General features: G+C 33.3%; 1 protein-coding gene across 9 annotated transcripts in view; it reads right to left on the bottom strand.

Moving 5' to 3' along the window:
* LEKR1 (leucine, glutamate and lysine rich 1) overlaps positions 1-25128 on the bottom strand; it is a 169948-nt gene that overhangs the window by 68069 nt on the left and 76751 nt on the right. For all 9 annotated transcript variants that reach the window (XM_038571291.1, XM_038571294.1, XM_038571287.1 and 6 more), the window contains 2 exons: positions 24856-25031; positions 17089-17274 (listed from right to left, as the gene is read on the bottom strand). In XM_038571291.1, coding sequence (XP_038427219.1) covers positions 17089-17274; positions 24856-25031 — 362 coding nt within the window. The remainder of the gene's footprint in view (positions 1-17088; positions 17275-24855; positions 25032-25128) is intronic.

The following is a 25128-nucleotide window of genomic DNA, read 5'->3' as shown; positions in this document are numbered from 1 at the left end:
TGGAAAATTCATTTCATTTTAGGGTTTATATTTCAGAGGTTTGATTCACATCTATTTTGAAACAAGTATACTTGAAGTACATTAACATTTTTCCACATAATGCCAGAAAGGACTGAAATAACATTTGGAGATTTTTATACATCAGATGCTAGAACAGGTGTGGATATACAGCTAAAAAGTTGCAATTCAGTCCAGATGTAGTTATATTAAAACCAGAAAATTATTTGGCTAGGTGTGTGTAGGCAGGGGACAGCAGGAATATGCATTAAAACAAGCTAAGGAGATAATCAGATATTTAAAATTTGGAAATGAGGGACGCCTGGGTGGCTTAGCAGTTGGGCGTCTGCCTTTGGCTCAGGGTGTGATCCCAGAGTTCTGGGACTGAGTCCCACATTGGGCTCCCTGCATGGAGCCTGCTTCTCCCTCTGCCTTTGTCTCTGCCTCTCTCTGTGTCCCTCATGAATAAATAAATAAAATCTTTTAAAAAAAATAAAATTTGGAAATGAATTATATTCTAGTATTAAGAATCAAAAATTTACTTCAGAATGTAAAAAAAATAAAAAAACCAACCTTTAAACCAACCCATTATAACATGAGAATAACTGTGACTTATGGAGGGGCTTATGAAATATTACAAATCATGGATGGATAAGATGAGAGAAGCCTTAAATTCTAATGTTTTTACCCTGATTAAACTGGCAAAAGAAGATAATTCATCATCTACATCATAAGAACAATCCTGATGGATTTAGAAACTTCTGAATATGTTAGAACAGTACTCTGTTTTCTGACAAGTTTGTACACATGCATAAATTTCACAAATCATACATATGTATATTATAATAAGATCTTTCAAAACTGGAAAATACTAGTAATGGATATGGACAGGGACTTACAATGAACAGAGAATTAGCTAAAAATGTGGGATAAAAAGAAAAAATACTTAGGGTTAATAATAAAGGAAATGAATACATGAGAAGTTTAGATCTAAAATATTTAAGATATTTTCAGATAGAGTCACATAATCTTATAAACATCAGTTTCTTTAATGAGTTGGTATGTTGTACAATCAGAATGCTTACAGAGATTCCTGTATGCAAGGCAATTTTATGCAAAACTGTGAAGGAGATGTGGCATCGTCAGCCACACAGAGCTCTGATTCTTCTTGCTACACCCTTTCCCCTTGTTGTGCTGGGATGGCAGTGAAATAGGTGAAGGGCGAGAATTTCTTCAAAAGATTGCTTTCATACTTTGTGCTAATTGCATTTAAAAACTCTACCACACAATTACATAATTCAAAAGTGTCAACAACAAAAAAAACCAAAAACATTTTCTAATTTGAAGACTAAAGATATTACAAGGCAACACTCACAGGTATGTGAAAAGATTTAGCTATGAGGAAGGATATGTATCACAATATCATTTTAACAGAAAAAATAATGAAAACAACTGTTCAAGATTAGGATGCAATTAAATAAATTATGATTCATCCTAAATCAAAATATCATGAATATTTTTGACATGGTAAATTTTCATAAAAGAGGAAATGGGGGATTGGAGATTATAAAACTCTATTATTCCATTCTTATAAAAATATATACTCGAAACAGAGAGCCTAGGAGGATATGCATCAAATGTTTATAACTCTGTGAATGTTGAGATTTCCTAATCAATAGTGAACATGGCTTATTTTGGTAATAGAAAACAAAAGAATCATATTAAAGTAGCCTAAAACATACCCATACACATCTCATAACCCATCACATATCCCATCAGTAGTTCCCATAACCTGTCCAGGCCTTTTCTGCCTTCCCCTTATGGAAACTTGCGCTTACTACTAGTACTGGAAGAGGTCTGGCCCAGTAGCTCTCCTGAAGTACAAATTAATGATAACAATATATATGTTTTAATGCTCCCAGGTGGTGGAATTTTTTTTTAAAGATTTTATTTATTTATTCTTGATGGGGCGGGGGGTGCAGAGACACAGGCAGAGGGAGAAGCAGGCTCCATGCAGGGAGCCTGACCTGGGACTCAAACCCATGTCTCCAGGATCACGCCCTGAGCTGAAGGCAGGCGCTGAACCGCTGAGCCACCCAAGGATCCCCCGAGGTGGTGGGATTTAAGGGTTAAGAACCCAAGTCTTGGCAGCACAGTTCTAGAGTCAGGTTCCAGTTCTGCTCATGAGTAATAGGCTTTGGACAAATGACTTAATTCCTCTAAATCTCGGTAATTTCATGTGAAAACTGGAGATAATAAAAGTGATTAATCTAGGAGGGCAGGAGGGTAATAATAAATGAGTGTGCTGTGACTATATTGTGCCTGGGATGTGGTTAGCGCTTCACGAATGTTAGCAATTATTTAGACTGCTATAGGAAAACTACCTGAACTCACGGGAGTGAATTTGTTTTTAGTGATGTAAGGATAGCATTAGTGGTTAGCAGGTAGGAAAGAGATGCTAGTAAGAGGCGAGATACTGGTCACAGGGTGTGTGGGGTAGTCATTTATTTCTCATTCAGACAGTGTAGCTATTACTCATGCTATTGACCCAGAAAGTGGATAATCTGTAAATGTCTACAAGCAGCAGGTATGTTGGGTGCCTGGAGGAGTCCATGTGTGAAAGAGCGACTAGTACTGTTAAAGCTAACCACCGCTGACTAGAATATAAACTAGTGGAGGCAAATGGACCTTTGGGCAAATAAGAATTAAAATTGATAGTTTTCCTTTGTTAGTAAAGGAGTACTTTTTAAAAATTCTAGTACTTTATCCCAAATATAATAATTTGGTTTGCTATTAGACCAGGAAAACTGATGTAAAATGCAGTTTAATATTCTATATTTGTATAGTTTTTCAGGGGTTCCAACATTTTATTTTGTTAATTCTCTTAATGCTCTAAGATAGGTTAGAAACACTATCATATTTCCATTCTAAGATGAAGTAATTGAGTCAAAAAAATTCATAACTTGTCCAAAGACCTGAAAAAGGCATAAGCAGAGCCAGAAAGCAGAACTATTTGACCCCTGGATCACTATTTTTTTTCAACTGAAACCACACTGCTTATGATTATTTTTCACTTAAATAGAGATGCTTCTAATTAAGGAATATAGTACTTATACATGCTACAACATTTTGATGACACTCAAAAATATTATGCTAAATCAGAGAAGTCAGACATGAAAGATTATATATTGTCTGGTTTTATTTATCTGAAATGTCCAGAACAGGTATTAATGATTGATTGGGGAAGGACAGAAAGGTAAGGATAGTGACTGTTAAAAGACCATGATGTTTCTTTTTGGAGTGATAGAAATGCTCTAGATTGTAGTGGTGGGCATATACTTCTATAAATATCCTAAAAACCATTAAACTGTACACTTAAAATGGCCGAATTTTATGATATTTAAATTGTGTCTCGATGAGGCTGTTTTTAAAAAATGCAATGAAGATGTTAAAATACATGCAAAATAATTTTATTAAAATATTTGTGTGTTATTTATTACACCAAAAAGCTTACTGAAAAAAATTTTAAGTTTTTTTCACTTGGAATAAATTTGAAATTTGGTCAAATGAACTTTAGAAAAGACATTAATGCTGAAATGATTTATCTGAACTCCATCTTCCTATATTTGTGACTAATGACAAAAAGTAAAGGACACTTTATTCTTCCAGGTGAAAGGAAAATCATTTAAGTGGACTAATGTGTGGGTCACAATGGCCTCTGAGAGGAGTATTATCAATTTAGATAAGTCATGCATTTTGAAGGTTATGTTAGCGTAAGCTAAACATAAAATTACAAAACTTACGTAAATCAACCTTTAAAAAAGAACCAAGAATTTAATCTTCAAAGTTTTATTTTATATGTTTACTTTCCTGTGAAAAAGATTAAATTTTGGCATTAAGGATTAGGCTGCTATTAATAGCTTATTATTTGCTTTTAAACCACTATCAAACTATATGGACTAGAGTTATTACTTGAATTTAAATTTTTGAACGTCTATATTATAAAAGATAAAGGGAAAATGTGGGAAATCAAGGTTAAAAATTTTTATGCAGAAATATAATGATCATAAATACTATATACTTGAATCAAAGTTGAAATTATTTAATGGTGATTTAAAACAAAAAAAGTAAAATTGTAAAAATAAGAACATTTATATAACTTTGGAAAACAAATGGAATCAGAATTAGAATCAGATTACAGCACATTATAGCCCAGAGGGGCCTCAAGGCCTCAGCCCAACCCATCCATTGCCTAGATATGGATACCCACTCATCAGGGAGAAATGGCATGTCAGAGTTGTCTAGCTAATGTATGGACTGTCATTATCTTCTGATTCTTGACCTAACATGCTTTCATTTAATTCCACATCAGAGGGGAATTTTGGGTGAGGGGGTAGGTGGACAGACACAACAAGGATATAGTCAGACAGTTTAAAATGGAGAAAGATAAGTTTATTCTAAAAGTGAATTCTAAAAGTAAGAGAATTGGGAATATAAAATACTAGAATGATTCTTAAAATGTCTTTATAAGGGAAAACAATAATGATATAGTAGTAAGCATAAGTCTAAAATTATAAGTATAAAGAAATATATTTCCCCAAACTCCTTTTACTATGCCCTCATTATCCTGATATCAACCAGACAAGGATACTATAAGAAAAGAAACTTATAGGCCAATATCCCTGATGAACATAGATGCAAAAATTGTCAATAATATATTAGCAAACCAAATCCAACAATACATTAAAAGGATCGTGCACCCTAATCAAGTGGGATTTAGACCAGGGATGCAAGGATGGTTCAACATCCACAAATAAATCCCTATGATACACCACATTAATAAAATGAAGGGTAAAAATAATATCATCATCTAAACAAATACAGAAACACCATTTAACAAAATTCAATTAGGTAAGAAAAAGAAACAGGCATCTAAACTAAAAAGGAAGATGTAAAACTGTCGTTATATTTAGATGACATAATATTATATATAATGGAAAGACTAAACCAAAAGACTTTTAGAAATAATAAATTGTTATAGTGTACAAAATCAATAAGCAGTAATCTGTTGTTTCTCACTAGTAACGAACTATCAGAAAGAGAAATTAGGAAGATGATTTCATTGCAATTGCATCAAAAAGAATAAAATATTTAGGAATAAATTTAACCAAGGAGGTACAAGGCCTATACACTGAAAACTATTAGACATTAATGGAAGAAATTAAAGGAGACACAAAATAATGAAAAGATATTCTGTGTTCACAGGTTGGAAGAATTAACATTGTTAAAATACCCATATTACCCCAATAAACTGCATCACTACAATCCCTATTAAAATCCAATGACATTTTTTTCACAGAAATAGAACAAATAATCCTAAAATTTGTATGGAATCATGAAAGATTCTGAATAGCTAAAGCAATCTTGGGAAAGAATAGCAAAGCTGTAAGCATCATGCTCTCTAATTTTAAACTTTCTTATAAAGCTATGATAATCAGAACAGTATCATATTGGCATAAAGACAAACATATAGATCAATGGAACAGAATTGAGAGCCCAGAAATAAACCCATACATTCATGGTCAATTAATTTATAGCAACAGTCAAAAATATACAGTAGGGAAAAGACAGTCTCTTCAATAACTGGTGCTGGACAAACCTAACTTTTTCTTATTTTTTATAATATTTCTAGGCTATATGGTTTGTCTGAGTTTTTTCAAATACGCCCAAATCTTCAAAAATGTTTCCAGTATGTTTGCTGGAAAATAAATCTACATATAAGTGGACCCATGCAGTTCAAACCTGTTGTTCGCAGGTCAACTGCATATCTGTTAGCTCATTTACTAGGAGAGAGTATTTAAGAGAGAATAAAACACAAGAGCATGGATAATAACAAGCAGATTCCAAGACAAGGGCTTGAATAAATGCTTTGAAAGAAATAATGGTAAGCAGAGGGTGGAGCACAGAATTATGCAAGGAAAACAGAAGGGAAGTTGTTCAACTAGTACTAGAAAGGAAGCCTTATTATGATGCTTATCACCTGAAGCTAGTTCTGGAACAATGGAGGCCCAGTAAAATGATTCATAGGAAGGAGTATAAATCATGCAAATGGTTAGAATTGGATTTAAGGTTATAAATGATAATAAACCATTTACAACACTCATCAAATATGAATTTAAATATTATCTATTGTATTCTTTGAACAAATTCTTGTTTCTTAAAAATAAGACACAGAAAGGGTTATGAGATGACCCTTGGTCATCAGACCCTTGGTATATCAGTCTGCCCTTATTTTATTTACTTATTTAATTTATTATTATTTTTTTAGTCTGCCCTTATTTTAATTTGCCCAAACAAAATCTAAAATGCTATGCCCATTCTGTTAATCCAGTCATTTATCTGGGGAGAAGATATTCACTGTGATATGCTGATTTTTCCTCTTTTCAAATGGTTGACATGATTTCTGAAAAGACATGAATATGTTGGAAAAGCTATAGATGGGGATCCCTGGGTGGCTCAGCGGTTTAGTGTCTGCCTTCGGCCCAGGGCATGATCCTGGAGTCCCAGGATCGAGTCCCGTATCGAGCTCCCTGCATGGAGCCTGCTTCTCCCTCTGCCTGTGTCTCTGCCTCTCTCTCTCTCTCTGTCTCTCATCAATCAGTAAATAAAATCTTTAAAAAAAAAAAAAAGGAAAAGCTATAGATGATTATCAAGATAGCAGAAAATCTTAAGGACATTAATTGGTTAGTAATAGAAAAATTAAGCATGCATTTAAAAGAAAGCAGAATAAAAAAATAAGAGTGCTGAAGTTCATGAAAATTATGAAACTAAATGCCATGTGATGGCAGAAAAGGCACAACTAAAAATAATTTGAATGACAATAAAATTGGAGCTAAAGAGATTTGCATATTATTCTAATATAGAAGAGAAAATATCTGTCAAGAATGGCTAGAGTGCCAACACCTACAACCAGTATGGAGTTAGATGTCAGAAGTCCTATGAAGACTCATAAAGAACTTGAGAACACCTGCACACCAGAAGTCAAAGCAAAGCTGAGGCTAGTTGGCCACATATGGTCAAAGTCTAATAAACACTTGTTGAAAAAATGAAGTTAAACTCAGGGAATAGTCAGCCCAAGGCCCAAGAGATGGGAACAGATAAGGTATTGGGAAGAGGCTAATGACTAGGCTCATGGATAGTAGGCAGAAATAAAATTAGATTATAAGAAGTAGAAAATAGGTAGTGAGGGGAGAGGAGCAGAGGGCAGGTTTAGACCCCTGGATGTGGGAACACTTGAGAAAATCCCCAGTTGGTCCCACAGAGAAGAAAGTTGACCAAATTTGGGATACAACACTGCTGAGACCTGAGACAGAAACCTGCTGTCTCTCCTGCACTTGTAGCTTTTCTAAACCACTGCGACCACTTTAGAAAAAATGAATTAAAAAAAAAAAGAATATGTTGGTACAATCAGTTCACCAGAAGGGTATCTGCAGTTAAAGCAAGAGGCACATTTATGAACATTTTTCTAAATGTTCTGACAATTTCCATACTGAAGCCCTAACATGGGTGTAAGACTGTTGTGGGATAAAAACAAACAAATGAATAAACAAACAAAACAAAATACCCGAAACCCAGGGCCCTTCATAGGTAGGTTCATAGGAAGTGCTATTTGTCATCACTGGTTGAGATCACTAGTCTCATCAGCAGCTTTAATGATCCTGTCCACTCTGACTCGCCAATTTTAAATAGTTTCAACCAAGAGAGATATAACAGCCTTTTAAAATGCTTTCTCTCAAAAAGAAAGAAAGAAAAAGAAAGAAAGAAAGAAAGAAAGAAAGAAAGAAAGAAAGAAAGAAAGAAAGAAAGAAAGAAAGAAGAAAAAATAAAATAAAATAAAATAAAATAAAATAATAAATAAAATAAAATAAAATAAAATAAAATAAAATAAAATAAAATAAAATAAAATAAAATAAAATAAAATGCTTTCTCTCTCTGTGTTAACTCCAAGTTACCCATGGAGTGAACTTGTTCAATGCATTCAACAGCAGCAGCAAAAATGAAACCCTAATTTAGTCCTGAAATTATGTGCCACTTGGCTCTGCAATTACACTGTCCTTTAGACGAGCCTACGTTGCTTACATAACTATACAACCTCTACATAAAGTACTGCACAGATCAAAGGCTCCAGCTGTACTTTTGATTTGAATATAGCTGTACTTTAATGAAGGTGAGGTCCTAATGAGTATAAAAACTGTGACTAATTAGTACTACAGAGTTTTGGTGAGGTTTTTTTAATGTAGGAAGTGGAATGTGTAAAGGTTTTTTTTTTTTTTTTCTTTTTTGAAGAAGGGTTATTAAAATAACATGAGAAAAACATCTAAAAGAGGGGGAAAATCACTTATATTTTTATCACCCTAAAACTTATAAAAATAATATTTTCATGTTGCCTTCTGGTTTCTATTCATAAATATATGTATTTTGACATAATTATAAGGTACACAAAATTTTGTGGGTTCTTTTACTATGTAATATTACAATTATAGTATTTCCCATGTTGATATCCCATGTTCACAATGTCATTTTAAAAGTTTGACTAATGTTCCAGGTGATGGTACATGAGAAGTTATCAACCATTTCATTAATGTTGCGAATAAAGTATTTCTAATCATTCACTAATAAAAATATGATCTTTACATATAAATAATTTTTCCTCTTCTCCTATTTCCCAAGCATAGATTCTTAAGATTACTTGATCACAAACATATCTGTGAGTTAGAAAACACATAATTTTTGTCATCAAATGAAGTAAAACTTTATCATTGAAGTCTTTGCACCAATTTTTTAAAAGGTGAGTTTTTTATTTCATTATTAGTGATCCAACATTTTGTGCTTGTTTATTATATTTTCTGTGTTTGCTTCTGTTTTTCAACCATTTGCTGCTTGGGGTCTTGGAAGTTTTCACACATAATTGAATACATTCCTTCTATCGTATGGATAGTAACCCTTTGCATATCATATATGATATACATTTTTTTGTTCATCTTCTATTTTTAGGTTGTTTGGCAGTTTTTAAAGTCAGAGATTCTATGTTTTTTATAGGCAAGACCTGTCTATCTTACCCTTTGTAATTTTTAAAGTGTTGATTTATCCCTCCATGATTAGGGTAAGTTCTGTATCTTTTTTTGGTACTAGTTTTTCCTTCTATTTTTTTTCTTACATAATTTGAGGTTGATTTTGGAATATTTATTTTGTTTTAGTTATCTCTATGCCATTTGCCACATAATTTTGCCTCTTCCCATTTGTTAATGATCATTACCTTAAAATCTGATTTACCTTCTTAATTTGCTATTCTGTTCTAAAAATATACATTGCCATTTTTTACAACTGTAACACATTCCTATAACAACATATTCTAAATATGCTAGGATTAGGTGGCCAAACGTGGTTCTTACTTTTCAGACTATTTTTAAAATATAGTTTTCCCAAGATCTGACCCAAGAACAATTGACATCAAGCAACAGTTGAGAATTCATTCTAAGATCAACCAGGACTGAAAGAAGAGATGGGGGGAATCAGGCAATATTATATTTATTATAGTTTCTTAAAAGAATATAAGAGATCATGTTCTCAAATGTTTTACTGTTCTTTTAAGAAATTGTAATATTCAAAGAAACTGCTTGTTTCTAAGTCAGTAAAAGGATGAAACAAAAGAGAGGCAAGAATGATAGCCTTTGTTTTGAGGGAAAACTTGAATTTTTTTTTTTTTTTTTTTAGAGAAAGAGAGAGCAGAGCACAGGGTGGTGATGTGGGGGAGGGCAGGGGTAAAGGAGAGGAAGAGAGTCTCAAGCAGACTCCATGCTGAGCACTGAGCCTGATGCTGGGCTCAATCTCACAACACTGAGATCACAATCTGAGCCAAAACCAAGAGTCAGAAGCTCAACCAATTGCCCCATCCAGGTGCCAAAAAAAACTTGCATTTTGAAGAAATTTATTTATAAGTGTGAAATGCATATTCAAACAAATGGGTCTTAAATCTGTCTTCTTCTCTTAAGTCTAATATAGCATCACATTCAGAATTTTTTTATTTACAACTTTATTTAATTTTATAAATAGATAATATATTCATATGATCAAAATATTTTTTAAATATCATACAGTTGAAATTGTTACATTGATGTTCATAATATAAATAGGCCCATAATATTCCTTACTTTTAATATCTTTGCCTGATTTTGGTAAAACTGTTACCTTGGCTTTATAGACTGAGTTGGAAAATCATCTCTAGTTTTTAGTTGTTTAGAAAATACTGTATAAAATTAAGATCTTTTGTTCCTTGAAAGTTGGTAGAACTTGCTTGTAAAAAAATCTGGTGTTTTCTCTGTGAGAGGGCAATGCTCCAATTTCTTTAATTGTTATAGGACCATTTAATTTTTTTGAGTAAGTCTTGGTAAAATATTTTTCTACTAGTATGTCCACTTCATTTAGAATTTCAAAGTTGTTGGCATAAGGTTGTCAACAGCATCCACTTTCATTTTATTTATTTTTTTACTCTTTATCTGTAGTCATTGTCCCTCCTCCATTGCTCGTGTTTTCTTTCGTCTTCTGATCAAACTTGCCAAAAGTCTACTTTGTTGGTTTAGGAAAATATCAATGCTTTGTTTTGTTCATCTTCTTTATCATCTTTATTTTCTATTTCACTGACTGCTGCTCTTATTTTTATTTTTTTTTCTTTTAAATTCTTTGAGTTTGTTGTTTGTTCTTTCCTTCTTATATTATTATTCAAATCTATACATCTCCCTCAAAACCCCTCCTTGGCTGTATCTCACAAGTTTTGCTATACAGTGTTCTTAATGGCTTTCTTTAGATATCTTACATTCATTATAATTTCTGATTAAACCCACAGTTATTCAGCAGCATATTTTTACAAAATTGTGAATGAGACAAAGATGCCTACTATTTTATTCTATTCAAGATTATATATGAAGTCCCAGCCAGGACTGTGTCATGAACCAAAAATTATGAGTAGTCCTACTGAAGTCTGATGGAAAAAAGTGAACAAAGAAGAAAAAGAAAAATCTAACAAGCTTTCAGGCAAAAGAATGAGTTACCTTTAAAGGAAAAAGGATCAGAGCTACAGTAGACTTCTCATTTGTAGCAGTGAAAGCCAGAAGTCAGAGAGAAAAGAACCCAAGAATCCTACACTCAGCTGAGATACCATTATGTCCATCAAGCTGAGAATTACATTTTGTATTTCTAAGGTACATTTATAACAATTGATCATGTACACAACATAAAGGAAAGCTTCACAAATTCAAAAAGTTATTATAAATCACATTATTCAGTCAGAATAACCCCAAGAAAATAACTCCTTCCCCAAATAATTAACTATTTAGAAATTAAGAAGTATACTCCTAGATAAACCCTTTCACCAAATAAAAAAATTAGAAATTAGAGTATTTAGACACCATTGAAAAGAAGAATAATTCATATTAAAGATATGAGATTGAGAAAATTTTACACCAAAGAAAACTTTACTTCCTTAAATGTCTCTATTAAACAAACAAAAAAAAAGATGAGAAATAAAAGAATGAAATATTTCCTTCAGAAGTCTGAAAAATAGGGGTGCCTGGGAGGCTCAGTTGGTTAAACATCTGCCTTCAGCTCAGGTCATGCTCCCAGGGTTCTGGGGTCCAACCCCAAGTTGGGCTCCCTGCTCAGTGAGGAGCCTGCTTCTCCCTCTCCTCCCCAATCGTGCTATCTCTTGCTCTCTCTGTCTTTCTCTCTCTCAAATAAATAAATAAAATCCTATAAAAAAGAAGTCTCAAAAATAAAAACATACAAACAAAAAGAAACTAGAGATAGGAAATTAATAAATATAGAAGTAAAAAATAATGTTATGGAAAATAAAATTAATGGAAAGCATTAAAAAATACAAAGGTTGGGGCAGCCTGGGTGGCTCAGTGGTTTAGCGCCGCCTTCAGCCCAGGGCCTGATCCTGGAGACCTGGGATCAAGTCCCACATCGGGCTCCCTGCATGGAGCCTGCTTCTCCCTCTGCCTCTGTCCTGCCTCTCTCTCTCTCTCTCTCTCTCTCTCTCTCTCTCTCTCTCTGTGTCTCATGAATAAATAAATAAAATCTTAAAAAAAAAAAAAAAGGCTAGTTGTTTGAAAAGACTAAAAAACAAAGTTTTGCAAGCCTGATAAATAATAAAAGACAAAACAAAAGCACACAAGATTAAACACCAGAAATCAGGCCTAGCCATAGATAGAGGAAATATGTGAAAATAAGAATTTTGGGGCTCCCTCTGCCAGGCTCAGGGGTTTAGAGCCTGCCTTCGGCCCAGGGCGTGATTCGGGGTCCCAGAATCAAGTTCCGCAGCAGGCTCCCTGCATGGAGCCTGCTTCTCCCTCTGCCTATATCTCTGCCTCTTTCTCTCTCTGTGTGTGTGTGTCTCTCATGAATAAATAAATAAAATCTTTTTTAAAAAGGGTATTTATGATATTTAGTTCATTTTAATGCAAAACTCTGATAAAATTAGTTTCCCCTAATAACCAAAAATTTATAAGCTAATCTCACTTAGTAGTATACATGTACCAAATTTATAAATAAAATATAACCACGTAGCAAATTATATATTTAAAAAGTTAAATGATGTAGGGTTTATTCCATAAAACTAAAGATGTTTCAATATCAGGAAATTCAATAATACTAATCCATTTTACCAGTTAGTTAAAGGGGAAAAAATACTATTATATCAATAGATGCTTAAAGGCTTTTAACAAAATTCAAAAGCATTTCATATGAAACATATAAGTAAAATTGGAGTAGAAGCAAAATAGTTAATTAAAAATAAATGTCTACCAAAAACATCATATATAATTCCAAGTGGCAAAATACCAAATAATTTAAATTAAAATCAGGAAGTAGATATGGATGCTCAATGTTATCATTATTATTTAACACAGTCTCAGGGGTTTAAATGAATTTAAAAAGATATGAACAAGATAAGAAAATAACAGATGTAAACACTGGAAAAATAGATGAACTCTTTTTCAGGGGTGTTGGGGCAGGCAACATAATTGTAGAATTAGAAAATCCAAGAGAGGTGCACCTGGGTGGCTCAGTTGGTTGAGCATCTGCCTTCAGCTTAGGCCATGATCCCAGGGATTGGGGCTTGGGATTGAGCCCCTGTCAGCCTCTCTGTTCAGTAGGGAGCCTGTTTCTCCCTCTCCCTCGTCTGTCGCTCTACCTACTTGTGTACCCCCCCCAATAATTAAAATCCTAAAAATAAAAAAAAGAAAATCCAAGAGAGACTAGTAAAAACACTAGAATATAAGGATTTTATAAAGTTGATGGATAGAAGATAAATACACAAAAAAATAGCCTTTGTTTATTCTATCAACAAATACCAAGATTTCCAATCTTCTTCCATTTTCCTACTTAAAATTGCTCTTTTTCCTAAAGCCCTAAAAACTGATGATGATGGACAACTTGAGGGTATTTCAAAGAAATTTCAAAGAAATTGCCCCAATTTCAAAGAAATTGCCACAAAACTCATATATAGACAATCTTTGTGCTTGTTGCACTATGGGTCATTCAAAAGGATCATCAGAGACATTTAAATTACAAACCAGAAAAATTCATCTGATTCCCACTGCCTGTTCCCACTCTATCTGAGAATGCTTCAAACCTAACACCTGAAAATCTCACTGATAGTACTGGAGACTCAGACACTGGGTTTGTTATTTGTTCCAAGCATTAACCTATATTTATCTTTTGTTTCCATAAATGTGCCTCTTATTAATTACCTGATTGCTTTCTCAATGAAATAGTCTATATGATGGCTAACATCACTTGCTACACAATTAAGGCCTTCAGGGACTCTCAAAATAGCATTACATTATTAAACACTGAAATAACTCATTCATAAAGCAGTTCTACAAAATAAAATGGTATTAGATATTTTAACCGCTGCACAGGATGAACACGTGCCATCATAAAAACAGAATGCTATGTATATATTCCAGATTATCACAAAAATCTAACAGGATTACTAAAAGATATAAATATTCAAATTGGCATTTTAAACAATCTCTCTCAGGGCATCTGCGTGGCTCAGTGGTTGAGCATCTGCCTCTGGCTCAGTAGTGACCCCAGGCTCCTAGGATTGAGTCCCGCATCGGGGTCCCCGCAGGAAGCCTGCTTCTCCTTCTGCCTATGTCTCTGCCTCTCTCTGTCTCTTATGAATAAATAAAATATTTTTAAAAAATAAACAATCCTTCTCTCTCCTTTAATAATTGGTTAAATTCCCAGATGGGAGGAGGATTTTGGTCAGCTATCAAAGGTCTCTTTATTGGGCTTCTTTTTCTCATAATAATTTTAATCATGTTTTGCTGTTTTTTCCAATGTCTCTCCACCTGGTGCCAAGATTCCTTCAGTGCCTTAACTTCAAACTGACAGATGATCCTTTCTACTCAAGGAGATTTACATAGGTTGTCTACCTTGGATTCAGCTGCCTCTGCCTCTGTTCATAACTCCTACATTCCCAACTGACTAATGTTGACCCATGGGTGGGGACATCTCTACATCCCTATTCATCAGGACAAAGTTACAGAAGATAAAATCTTCCACCCTCAGCAATCTTTAAAATTTAAGGGTCAAAATTGTTCAGGAGGTAAATGACGAGGAGAACAAAGGCAAGAGAAATGCAGCTAAAATAATTGTCTCCTTACAACTTGCAGCTCACTGATAAATCTCTGAGACAAGCAGAGTGTAACCCTCAAGGAACTCACTGCGGCCTTACTGTTGATATTTCATTGAAGACTAAAAGCAACCTTATCTTAACATTAGCTAGCCCTCCAAGATCCTAGAAACCTTGCTTTTAACATGCACGAATTCCTTAGAGACTATCCCTAATTCCTACTAACTAAAAGGTATAAAAGCAGTTACTCCTCAAAATCCCAGTGCGGCTCTTTCTGCCCATAGTCGTGTCTCTCTACTATAATAAAAGCATCTTTTTGCACCAAAGAAATAAAAAAACAAATATCAAGAAGCTGAAATAGAGAAAATGATCCATTTATAGTAGATGCAAAAATGCAATAGTCATAAATTTAATAAGAATGACAAAGAAACATTCAAATAAAACTGAAAATATATTTAAAAACATAAAAAAATTTAAAGAAATGAAAGGACATATTATATTCTTGAATGAGAAGATTTTATAATATTAAGAAGACTTAGTATCACTAAACTGTCAATTCCCCAAAACTTAGTATATAAATATAATGCAATTCTAGCTAGAATCCCTGTTGGGATTAGAATTAAATGTAAGTACCTTAATGTTTATATGGAAGAATAACTGCTTGTGAATATGTAAGAAAAGTATAAAGACTGGATGAGAAGAATTTTACTAGGTATCTATTAGAGTCTTTGGATTGGAAGTAAACCAAGGATCTTATAAAGTTCAAATCAAAGAATAACTCCTCCAAATATATATTTAAGAAAAACAGTAGAGGCAGAAAAGACTTACCAGCTATGAGAATATGCTAGTAAGTCATCATAATCAAACAAATATGTATTAGTGGTATATTAAATAAATTAGTTGAACAGAAGAGAGAACATACTAATCAATGCTAGCATGTATAAAATTTCAACATATGACAGATGATAGCTCTATTCAGTGGAAAGGATGGATTATTTAATATATAATACTGATAAAACCGGTTATCCATTTGGAAAGACTAAACCCTCATATCTCACACCATATAAAAAATAAATCTTACCTGTATTAAAGACTTAAATGTAGGAAAACTCAGGAGACTGTCTGTATAATTTAAGAATGGGAGGCACTATTTTAACCAAAACTAATCAGAAATAATTAAAGGCAGTGATTTGTACAAAACGAAAAACTTGGATATGGTGAAATTTACCATAAAAAGTCAATAAAAAAATTATACATTAGAAAAACAATTAAATAAAAAAATTAAATATAGATTATAATTACTACACTATACAAACTGCTCTTAAGAATTATCAAGGAAAATTCCAATAATGCAATCTATAAATAGGCAATCCATAGAAGGGAAAATTAAAATATCTGATATCTGCTCCCAGTTTATGTAATGAGTCCTTATTTTCCATTCTAACATCAGTTCCTTTCCAGATTTCCTAGTCTACAAAATGTTCCCATTATTAAATATTCCCAAGAAAAGAGGTTCAGAGCGCTTGTGACTTCCTTCGCCCCGTCTACTCAGTCGGGTGTTCACCTCCCTCGTCCTGGGTAGTCTGCTCAATCTTGGTTCTATCTTAGTTTTCCCATCTTGGCGATGGAGAGGACCAAGGAGACACTGGGACAAGCTTGAGCCTAGGAATCTGACTAGGTCTGCGTTCACTCCCTGCCATTTATCAGCTATGTGAAAACAGGCATGTTACCGTTCTAGGCCTTGATCCTCTCCTCTGCAAGATGGGATAATTATACCTGTTTTTCATAGTCACTGTGGGAATTGACAAAAGCAATTTATATACAGTGCACATTAGGACCTAAAAATGTTAGTTCCCACCTACTTCAGCTTCTTACGGTTAGTCTAGGCCTGGGTTACCAGCACAGATATTTTCTAAATGGCTACCCAGCTCCAATTGCTTGATGTCTGGAATACCTCCAATCACTGCTAATAGCTTAATTTTGCTAAAACACGGCTTATATTATATCATTCTCCTGACTACCAACTTTCAACGATTCCTACTGCCTTTAGGGAAAAGTGCAAATTACATAGCCTTAGTGCCAAGACACTTACTCCTCTGAGGTAGAAATTTAAAACTTTGCCCAAGGTGCCCAAAACACAATTTTTAATATTTTCATTTGGGAAAAATTAAGGAGTACATTCACTTAAGTCTCATCACTCTAATTAGCAGAACGGGAAGGGAAGATGGTAAACACTGATCACAGGCACAGTTATTGACGTAGTTACTAGTAATTAGGCATATTTGCAACATAAAATAATTAAAACAAGACTTTTTATAAGAGAAATAAAGATTTAGACATTTCTTATTATGGCTAGTTGCTAACAACAGCAAAAAATAATTTTCTTTTACCTACGACTTCTTTTTGCAAGTCATGGCATCTGGTTTGCAAGTTTACTTCCTGTTGTTTGGATGCCTGAATCTGCTGAGATCTCAGTATGGCTGCATCTGACAACAATTTCAGATTTTTCATTTCCTCTTCAAGGCATGTCTTATTTCTCTGGGACACTGTCAAACTTTTCTTTAGTATCTCTATTTCTGTAAAGAAAATTCAAAGTTTACTAATAGACAAAATTAAATCATAAATCATTTCCTCATAGAATGATTATTTTCTTTTAGGAAATTAATAGTTGAAAGTCAAGATGACTTTTCTGTCAGTATAATGACACCTAACCAAAAAATTTAAATTTAGTAGTTATTCTGAAAAAAATAAAAGGATTGTATCACTAAATGATGCATGAGAATCTTTCGCAGTTTAGCCTTGAAATCGTATTAAATGGCAATCCATTTTGCTTTTTAAATACTCACATATATGAATATCTGCATAATGTTCTGAGTTTTATTGAAATTAAATTGTTTTCCTGGCACCATGATTCAGAAAAGTAAATTTAAATGTGCTAGCATGAGCTGGTTGGGTGACATTTCTAGGAAAGTAACTAGGGTATATGCTATACAAATTATGAAGAAAGGCAGTAGGGGTGGAGAGGAATAAAAGAATGTAGTGTCCAAAACTAATAAATTTATGGGCAGAAAGTATTAGTTAATATACCTTAATGATTCTAGTAATACTCTGTGCCCTCAAAATGAGACCAGAATTTCATCATAGCAATCACTTGGCATTATTCTATCTCCTTAGATTAAGCTTAATAGAAATATGCCTTGACAGCATTATGTAGATTTAAATGTGCTAATTTTACATAATTTTGTGAGAAATGCATGGAGCACATTACCCTTTAGAATAATTATCAAGATCTCCCTTAATCAATCTCTTCAGCATGACTGTCTTAAGCCACTATTAAAATATTTTAAAAACCAGACAATAATGGTAAAGTACTATAAAATTTGTACAACCACAGTTTATTTGAATTGATGAGGATGTGACCTATATGAAAATATGGACAGTCTGCTTTTTCCGCTTGGCATCCCCTCCCTTGGTTAGCTTGTCCTGGGCTGTGTGATGGGTGTAGCGCGTGACTGGGTATCAGAGGAGTCTGGCTTGGTCTTAGAGCCACCACAGCAGAAGCAGCAGCCATGTGGGCAAGTGAAAACCAGAAGCAGACATCCCTAAGACAGACATAGCAGCAGGGGCAATGTGGCCTGGTAAGTGGTTACAGGAGAAGTCAGCTGCTAGGCCAGACGGGGCACAGAGAAGAGAATATGCCGATGAGTAGGATTAGGAACGTAGTCCAAGCAGAGGAATGCAAAATGTCTTTCTGTGGGTGACGAGTATGTCTGGAAGAGAACATGACCCTGAAGACGGATCTAGGGCATGAGCACAAAGGGTCTGGCACCTTCATCACTTTTAATTACTGCTCAAAATGGAAAACCTGGGGCAATAAATTGGCAGGGACCAAATAAGTGAGGTTCTACTATATTCCAATGATTACTTTATATGGGAATCTTTTTCCTAAGAATAACTATGTGCTTCTAAATATTTATGGATATGCACCTGTTTGTATGAGGAAAACTGCTAACACACTAGTGCATAAAATTTTAAAAGAAGAGAGTTTAAAAAAATATGGAGGTTGCAGTTTTTCCTCAGGCCTAAACAGTCTTCTTGGGTATTTCTGTATCAAGGTGGCTCCTTATGCTGAATAAATTGTCTCATATCCTAATCATATCTGTGTTTAAATCAGAATGACACTGCAGAGGAGTCTGCACATGCTGTCACCTATTTTTCATTTGCCAGAATAATACTGCTTAGGTTAGCAGGCTGACTCTGTAAGTATACACTACTATCTGTCTCGAAAATAACTGCTCGTGTCAACATGACTTTCTATCTGACATTAAAATAATAAGAATCTGCAATACAAATTTATTTGTAAAATATATTCTTAACACATGGAAAAGTACAGCAAGATTTCCAAAACAACAGGAACAATGTTTCTGACATGGTATTAGGAGAGTAAACTCAACGAAGGTGAAGTCAGTCACCCTTGGCAAATTACACATCCCTGTTGTTTGGCAATCCTGGTGTCAAATAGTCAATCCTACTTTCATCATTTTACAACTTCCTGTCAGTCACGTATCCCAATTTGGGGTTCAGAAGTTATCTCCATCAGATTAACCTATTCTGGTCGTTATACCCACCTTCTGTTTCCCCTGCGCCTCAGTACCCCCTATGAAGGCCTCCTGACCTCATACATCTGGCCTGCCACTGCTCATAGGCTACCATGGCCTGGAAATCTTTCCTGACCCAATCTGGAAGTGACCTACATCTTCCTGGAACTCGCACCAGCTATCCCATTTTTATTGCACTGATCATATGCATACATATGACCTACTATTAGACTGTAAGTTATTTTAGGTCAAGATAATATCTTACTCATTTTTTATGCCACCCACAATTTCTACCATGATGTCCTAGAAATGACAGGAGCTCAATACATATCTACTAAATGAGTAAAGTCATTGTTGAGCAAAACCCCTAGTTTCTGATATACCGGTTTCTGAATATTTTTTTTTCTTTTTTCTTACCTTACCCTTCACTTCATAGGCAAGCATTTTGAGCCCCAGATTATTTAATGTCAGACTAGATAAGGTAGTAAAACACATAAGCAAAAGGAGCAAACATTTTTTTTTTAAGGAGCAAACATTCTTAATAAGATAAACAAATAGGCCTATCCTATCCCTAATCTCTTCAATTTTATGAAAAATGTGGGCTACATCTCTATGCCCAATTCAGAACTTGAATTTTAAAACTTCAAGAGCTATTCAATCAATAGTTACTTTGATAATGGAAGCAAATTGATTCTACTTAAAATAGTCTACCTTTAGTGTGGTGATTCTACCCTAAAAATATTTTTTTCCTGAAATTTCTGGAAAAATAAAATCCTGTGCTCTGGTTTAAGAAAACCTAATCTAAGAAAATTTGAACTAAAATATATTGATTACACAAAGAGAAATCCACTCCTTAGAGGGGTAGGAAATATTTCACTCATATCTGCTATTCAATAATCAACATATTTTGTCAGTAAAATATTAAGCAATGCCTTTTCTAGGAATATTGTTTCTTTTTTGGACTTTGATTTTAAGCCTAAATTTTAATGTGCAAATCTTTTAAAGTATCTCAAATAATGTTGTGCAATGTGTATGGGGTTCACTATATTTATTAGTTTGTTAGGGCTGCTGTATGAGTGGCTGAAGCAACAGAAATTGATTTTTTTTTCATAGTTCTGGAAGCTAAAAAGTCTGAGATCAAGCTATCAATTGGGTAAGTTTCTTCTGAGGGCCAGGAAGGATGGATCTGTTCCAGGCCTTTCTACTTGGCTTGGAGACACTTGGCTGTGTCTTCAAGACTCTTCCCTCTGTATGTATCTGTTTCCAAATTTCCTCTTTTTTATAAGGAACATCAATCACATTAGATTAGAGCCCATCCACTTTATTTCTTTAAGGACTCTAATTCCAAATGTAACTGTATTTGTAGTCCTGAGGGATTAGGACTTCAATGTATGAATTTAGGGGAGTGATAAAATTCAGCCAATAACACTACAGTTTAGAATACTTATTAGCATTTACATTGTGATTATAAATATGCAAAAAATAGATGAGCATGTGTTGGAATAGGAGATAAAATGAGAAAATGAAAATAATTATGTTAGGATAAAGGAATTAGGAATATGAATTAGGAGGTTATTTCACTTCTTATAAAAATGTTTCATGTTTTTTTATATCAACTTTTCAATTGAAGAACTATGCCATGCAGAATCAAATCATACCATAAAGATACATCCATGTAGATCATAAATAAAAGCTGAGAGTTTTTTTAAAAGTATTTGTCATTTAAAATGTTTGTAATACTGTCAAAGTTTATAGCTAATACAGGTTTTTCGCTTTCAGAAGAACTATCATACAATGTTAACTAATTTAAGTACAATTATTAGTATTACTCTTACATATTTCTTTATCTCGATAAGATCATTCTGTTGTTCTTAGTCCTGTTAGCCACATGGACTTAAAATTATTTTAGGTCATTATGTTCTCAGGAAATCTCTACAGTTTTAGACATTTCTAATAGATGTGATTTCATTTCATTATGGTTATAATTTGCATTTCCCTAATTGACTAATGATGTTGAACAATTTTTCACACGCTTTTTGCCATCTGCATATCCTCTTTGGTGAAATTTTTGCTGATATATTTTGTCCATTTCCTAATTACACTGTTTCTTTAAAATGTAGAGTTTTGAGAGTTTTTCATGTATTCTAGATAAAAGTCCTTTGTGTGGTCCACAAGTGTTTTCTCCTAATCTGTAACTTGCCTTTTCATCCTTTTACCAGGTCTTAGTGCAAAAGTTCTTAATTTTATTGAGGTTCTAACTATTAAGGTTTCCTATTGTACATCATGCTTTTTTTTTTTTTTTTTTTTGGCCTATAGATAACCAATTACTCTAGTAATTACTCCAATTACTCAATTGTCTCCGATATTACTTTCAGTCAGTTAAAAAAGGCTAGGCTATCCTTCCTCCACTGAACTGCTTGCTTACCCTTGTCAAAAATCAGTTCAACATATTTATGTGGGTCTGTATTTTATATGTACATATATATTTAATATATTATTTATATATTAATAAATACATTTAAACTATAAGAACATTAATTTTATTTATTTTATTTTTTTATTAATTTTATTTAAGGCTACAAGCCTGCCACAAGAACACTTTAGGATAAATGTGTGGACATATGTTTTTACTTGTGGAGGGCATAAATATCTAAGGGAAGAATTTCAAGGGTCATTGGTTAGGTATATATTTAGTTTTATAACAAAACCTGTCAGATCTTTTTTCAAAGTGGCTATAGCATTTTATACTTTCACCAATTTGTATAAGAGTTCCATTTGCTTTCCTTTCTCACCAACATTTGCTATTCTCAAGCTTTTTCATTTTAACCAATCTGGTGAGTATGTACTATTGACATTTGCATTTCCCTTTTGACCAATAATGTTGAGCACTTTTTCATGTCGTTATTGGTCATTTGTATGTTTCCTTGTAAAGTGTCCATTCAAATCTTTTGGCCATTTTTGATTGGGTTTTTTGTCATTTTGTTACTGACTTGTTGGTATTCTTCATGTAACCTGGACAGCAGTTCTTTGACACGTTTTTCTAAAATATTTTTTCTGTCTGTGGCTTACCTATTCATTTTCTTAATGGCATGTCTTGATGAACAGAAGTTTTTAATTTTGATAAAGTCTAACATACCAAGTTTTAGTCTTTTTCTTACTTTTATGTCCTATCTAAGAAACCTTCATTTACTACCAATTTATGAAGATATTTGCTCTATTTCTTCTTTGATAGTTTTAGCTTTTATCTCTAATTCTATGATTTATCTTGAATTAATTTCATGTAGCAGTCAAGGTATATTTTGCCATATGCTTATTCAGTTGTTCTATCACAATTTGCTGAAAGACTTTCTCACATTGGATTGTTTTTGACACATTTGTCAAAAGTGAAGTAGTCATACAAATAGGATCATTTACCAGGCTATTTTGTTCCACTAATCTATGATGATCCATATGCCATAATACATAATAAATCTTAGAGACAGGTAACATTAATTTTCCACTGTTTGGATACCTTTAAAAGAGTTAGTGTTTATTAGCTTTTTAGTTTTATCTTTTTGTATTTATTTTGTAGTGACTGCTTTATGAATTATATATCTTTTAGTCTACATATAATATTTATCATATTAAATCACATAAAATATAAAAAGTGCAACTATTTGGATTTATTTACCACTTCTCTCCATCTTTATGTTCTAGTTGTCATAGGTTAACATACTTTATAAACCCTACGTATAATAATAATTCCTACTTTAAGAATATACAATTTTTTTAATTCAAAGAAATAGTCTTTCATACTTACTCATATTTATCACTTATGGTACATTTTAATCCATCCTAAGGGCTCTGGGGTTCTGTTCATTTTTTTTTCAAAGTTTATCTCTCCTCTTTAAAATGAATCTTTTCTATTGATCTATCTTAAATTCACTGATTTTTTTTTCTATAATCACAATATGCTATATAGGTCTATCCAGTAAATTCTTATTTCAGGTATTGTACTTTTCCATTTTGAATATCCAATTTTTAATAGTTTTTTGCTAAAGTATTCTATCTTTTCATTCATTACTAGCTTACTTTCCTTTATGTCACTGAACATAGTTAACAGCTAATTTGAAATCCTGGTTAGTCATTTATATCATCTGGATCAACTCAGTATAGGCCATGTTTTCCTGTTTCTTTCCAGACCAAGAAATTTGGGGTTGTATCCTGAACATTGAGGATGTTATGTTATGGAGACCCTGAAATCTCTTATGCTTGTCTAAAGGTTAGTGATTTTGGCATGGTTTTATTTTAATAAGCAGTTAACCTGGCTGAACCCAAACTGTAAAATACGTCTTCCCTTGGGTAAGCAGCAGCTAAAATATCAATTATTTTGGCTTTTGATGCGTTGTTTAAAATTTTCCCTGTGCACATGTATTTCAAGAATAGGCCAAAGATTTGGAAAGAGTTTATATGCAAAAATCTGAGCGCTCTCTCTGATCATCTCTTTTCTGGGATATTCTCTCTCAGAGGATGCCTTAATCTGTGTCCTCCAGTCTTTAAGCCAAAAACACTATAGATTTCTATCAGAGTCTTAGCTTCCCTGTATGGAACACACTGTACCCTGCCCTCAATCTAACAGCCTTAAACAAACAAACAAAAATAAAAAATAAAACCCCAGAGAATTTACCCAGTTCCATTATTTTCTTTTACAAAATATATCAGTTTCATAGAAAAATTATGCAGAAAGTACTGAGAATTTCCACATAACCTCTCTCCATACATGCACAGCCTCTCCCATCATCAACACCCTGCACCAGAGTGGGACATTTCTTATAATCAACGAACCTATACTCACACATCATAATTATCCCAAATTCTTAGTTTTTATTAGAATTCACTCTTGGGTTTTACATTCTGTGGGTTTTGACAAATGTAAAATGACATGTACCCACTATTGTAGTATCATATGAAGTATTTTCATTGCTCTAAAAATCCTTCAACTCAACCTATTCATATTTCCCTTCCACCTTGGCAAAAACAGATTTCGTTACTATATCCATAGTTTTGCCTTTTTTTCAGAATGTCATTTAGTTGGAATCTTATAGTATGTGGCTTTTTCAGATTGGCTTCTTTCACTCAGTAATATGCCTTCTCTCAATATTTGTCATTTCTTCTGTTATATTAACGATTAAGTTTTGGTCACTGTGCAGTGTTTTTAAGTAGTGATTTTGTCCAGAATTTATCAGTTACCCGAGGAAAGACTGATCCAACATGAAATACAAAGTCATGAACAGAAGAAAAAATTTAAAGTACAAATTGGCACATTGAACAGTAATAAACAGACTTCTGGTCACAGCTCCAGATAGATGTATCATGGTTTATCTTAGGTCAGCCTATAATTATTGAATTCCAGTGTTCAGAGAGGCCATAACAGCCTGCTAGTTTACCAACCAATAACAAATTTAAAAGTTGATCACAAGTCCCATCACATAAAATGAAGAATTATTTCATTACATATGATGCACCATACACCCAAAAAAAGAAAAGAAGATGATTACATTGTAAATATACATAACAAACCTGTCAAGGCTGTTTCACTTATGGATTTAATTTGTAGAAAAACTTCTCCTTTCAGTGAAGTCCAATTTTGAAAATTATCACATACTTCATTTTTAATACTGGTTAGCTCCCTTTTAGTAAAAGTAAGTAGTGAAAGAGTCTTATTCCAGAAATATTTGTACTCCACCAATTTTTGACTGTAAAATAGTTTTAAAAAAATTAAGAATTTTTTAAAAAGGAAGCATAATCACAAATATTTCATCAAGAAAATGGTTTTCTTTGAAAAAACATTTT

Source organism: Canis lupus, chromosome 23 (assembly GCF_011100685.1).
Source record: "Canis lupus familiaris isolate Mischka breed German Shepherd chromosome 23, alternate assembly UU_Cfam_GSD_1.0, whole genome shotgun sequence".
Taxonomy (NCBI): Eukaryota; Metazoa; Chordata; class Mammalia; order Carnivora; family Canidae; genus Canis; species Canis lupus.
The sequence above is the reverse complement of the archived record's forward strand: the minus strand, read 5'-3'. Positions and strand labels throughout refer to the sequence as shown.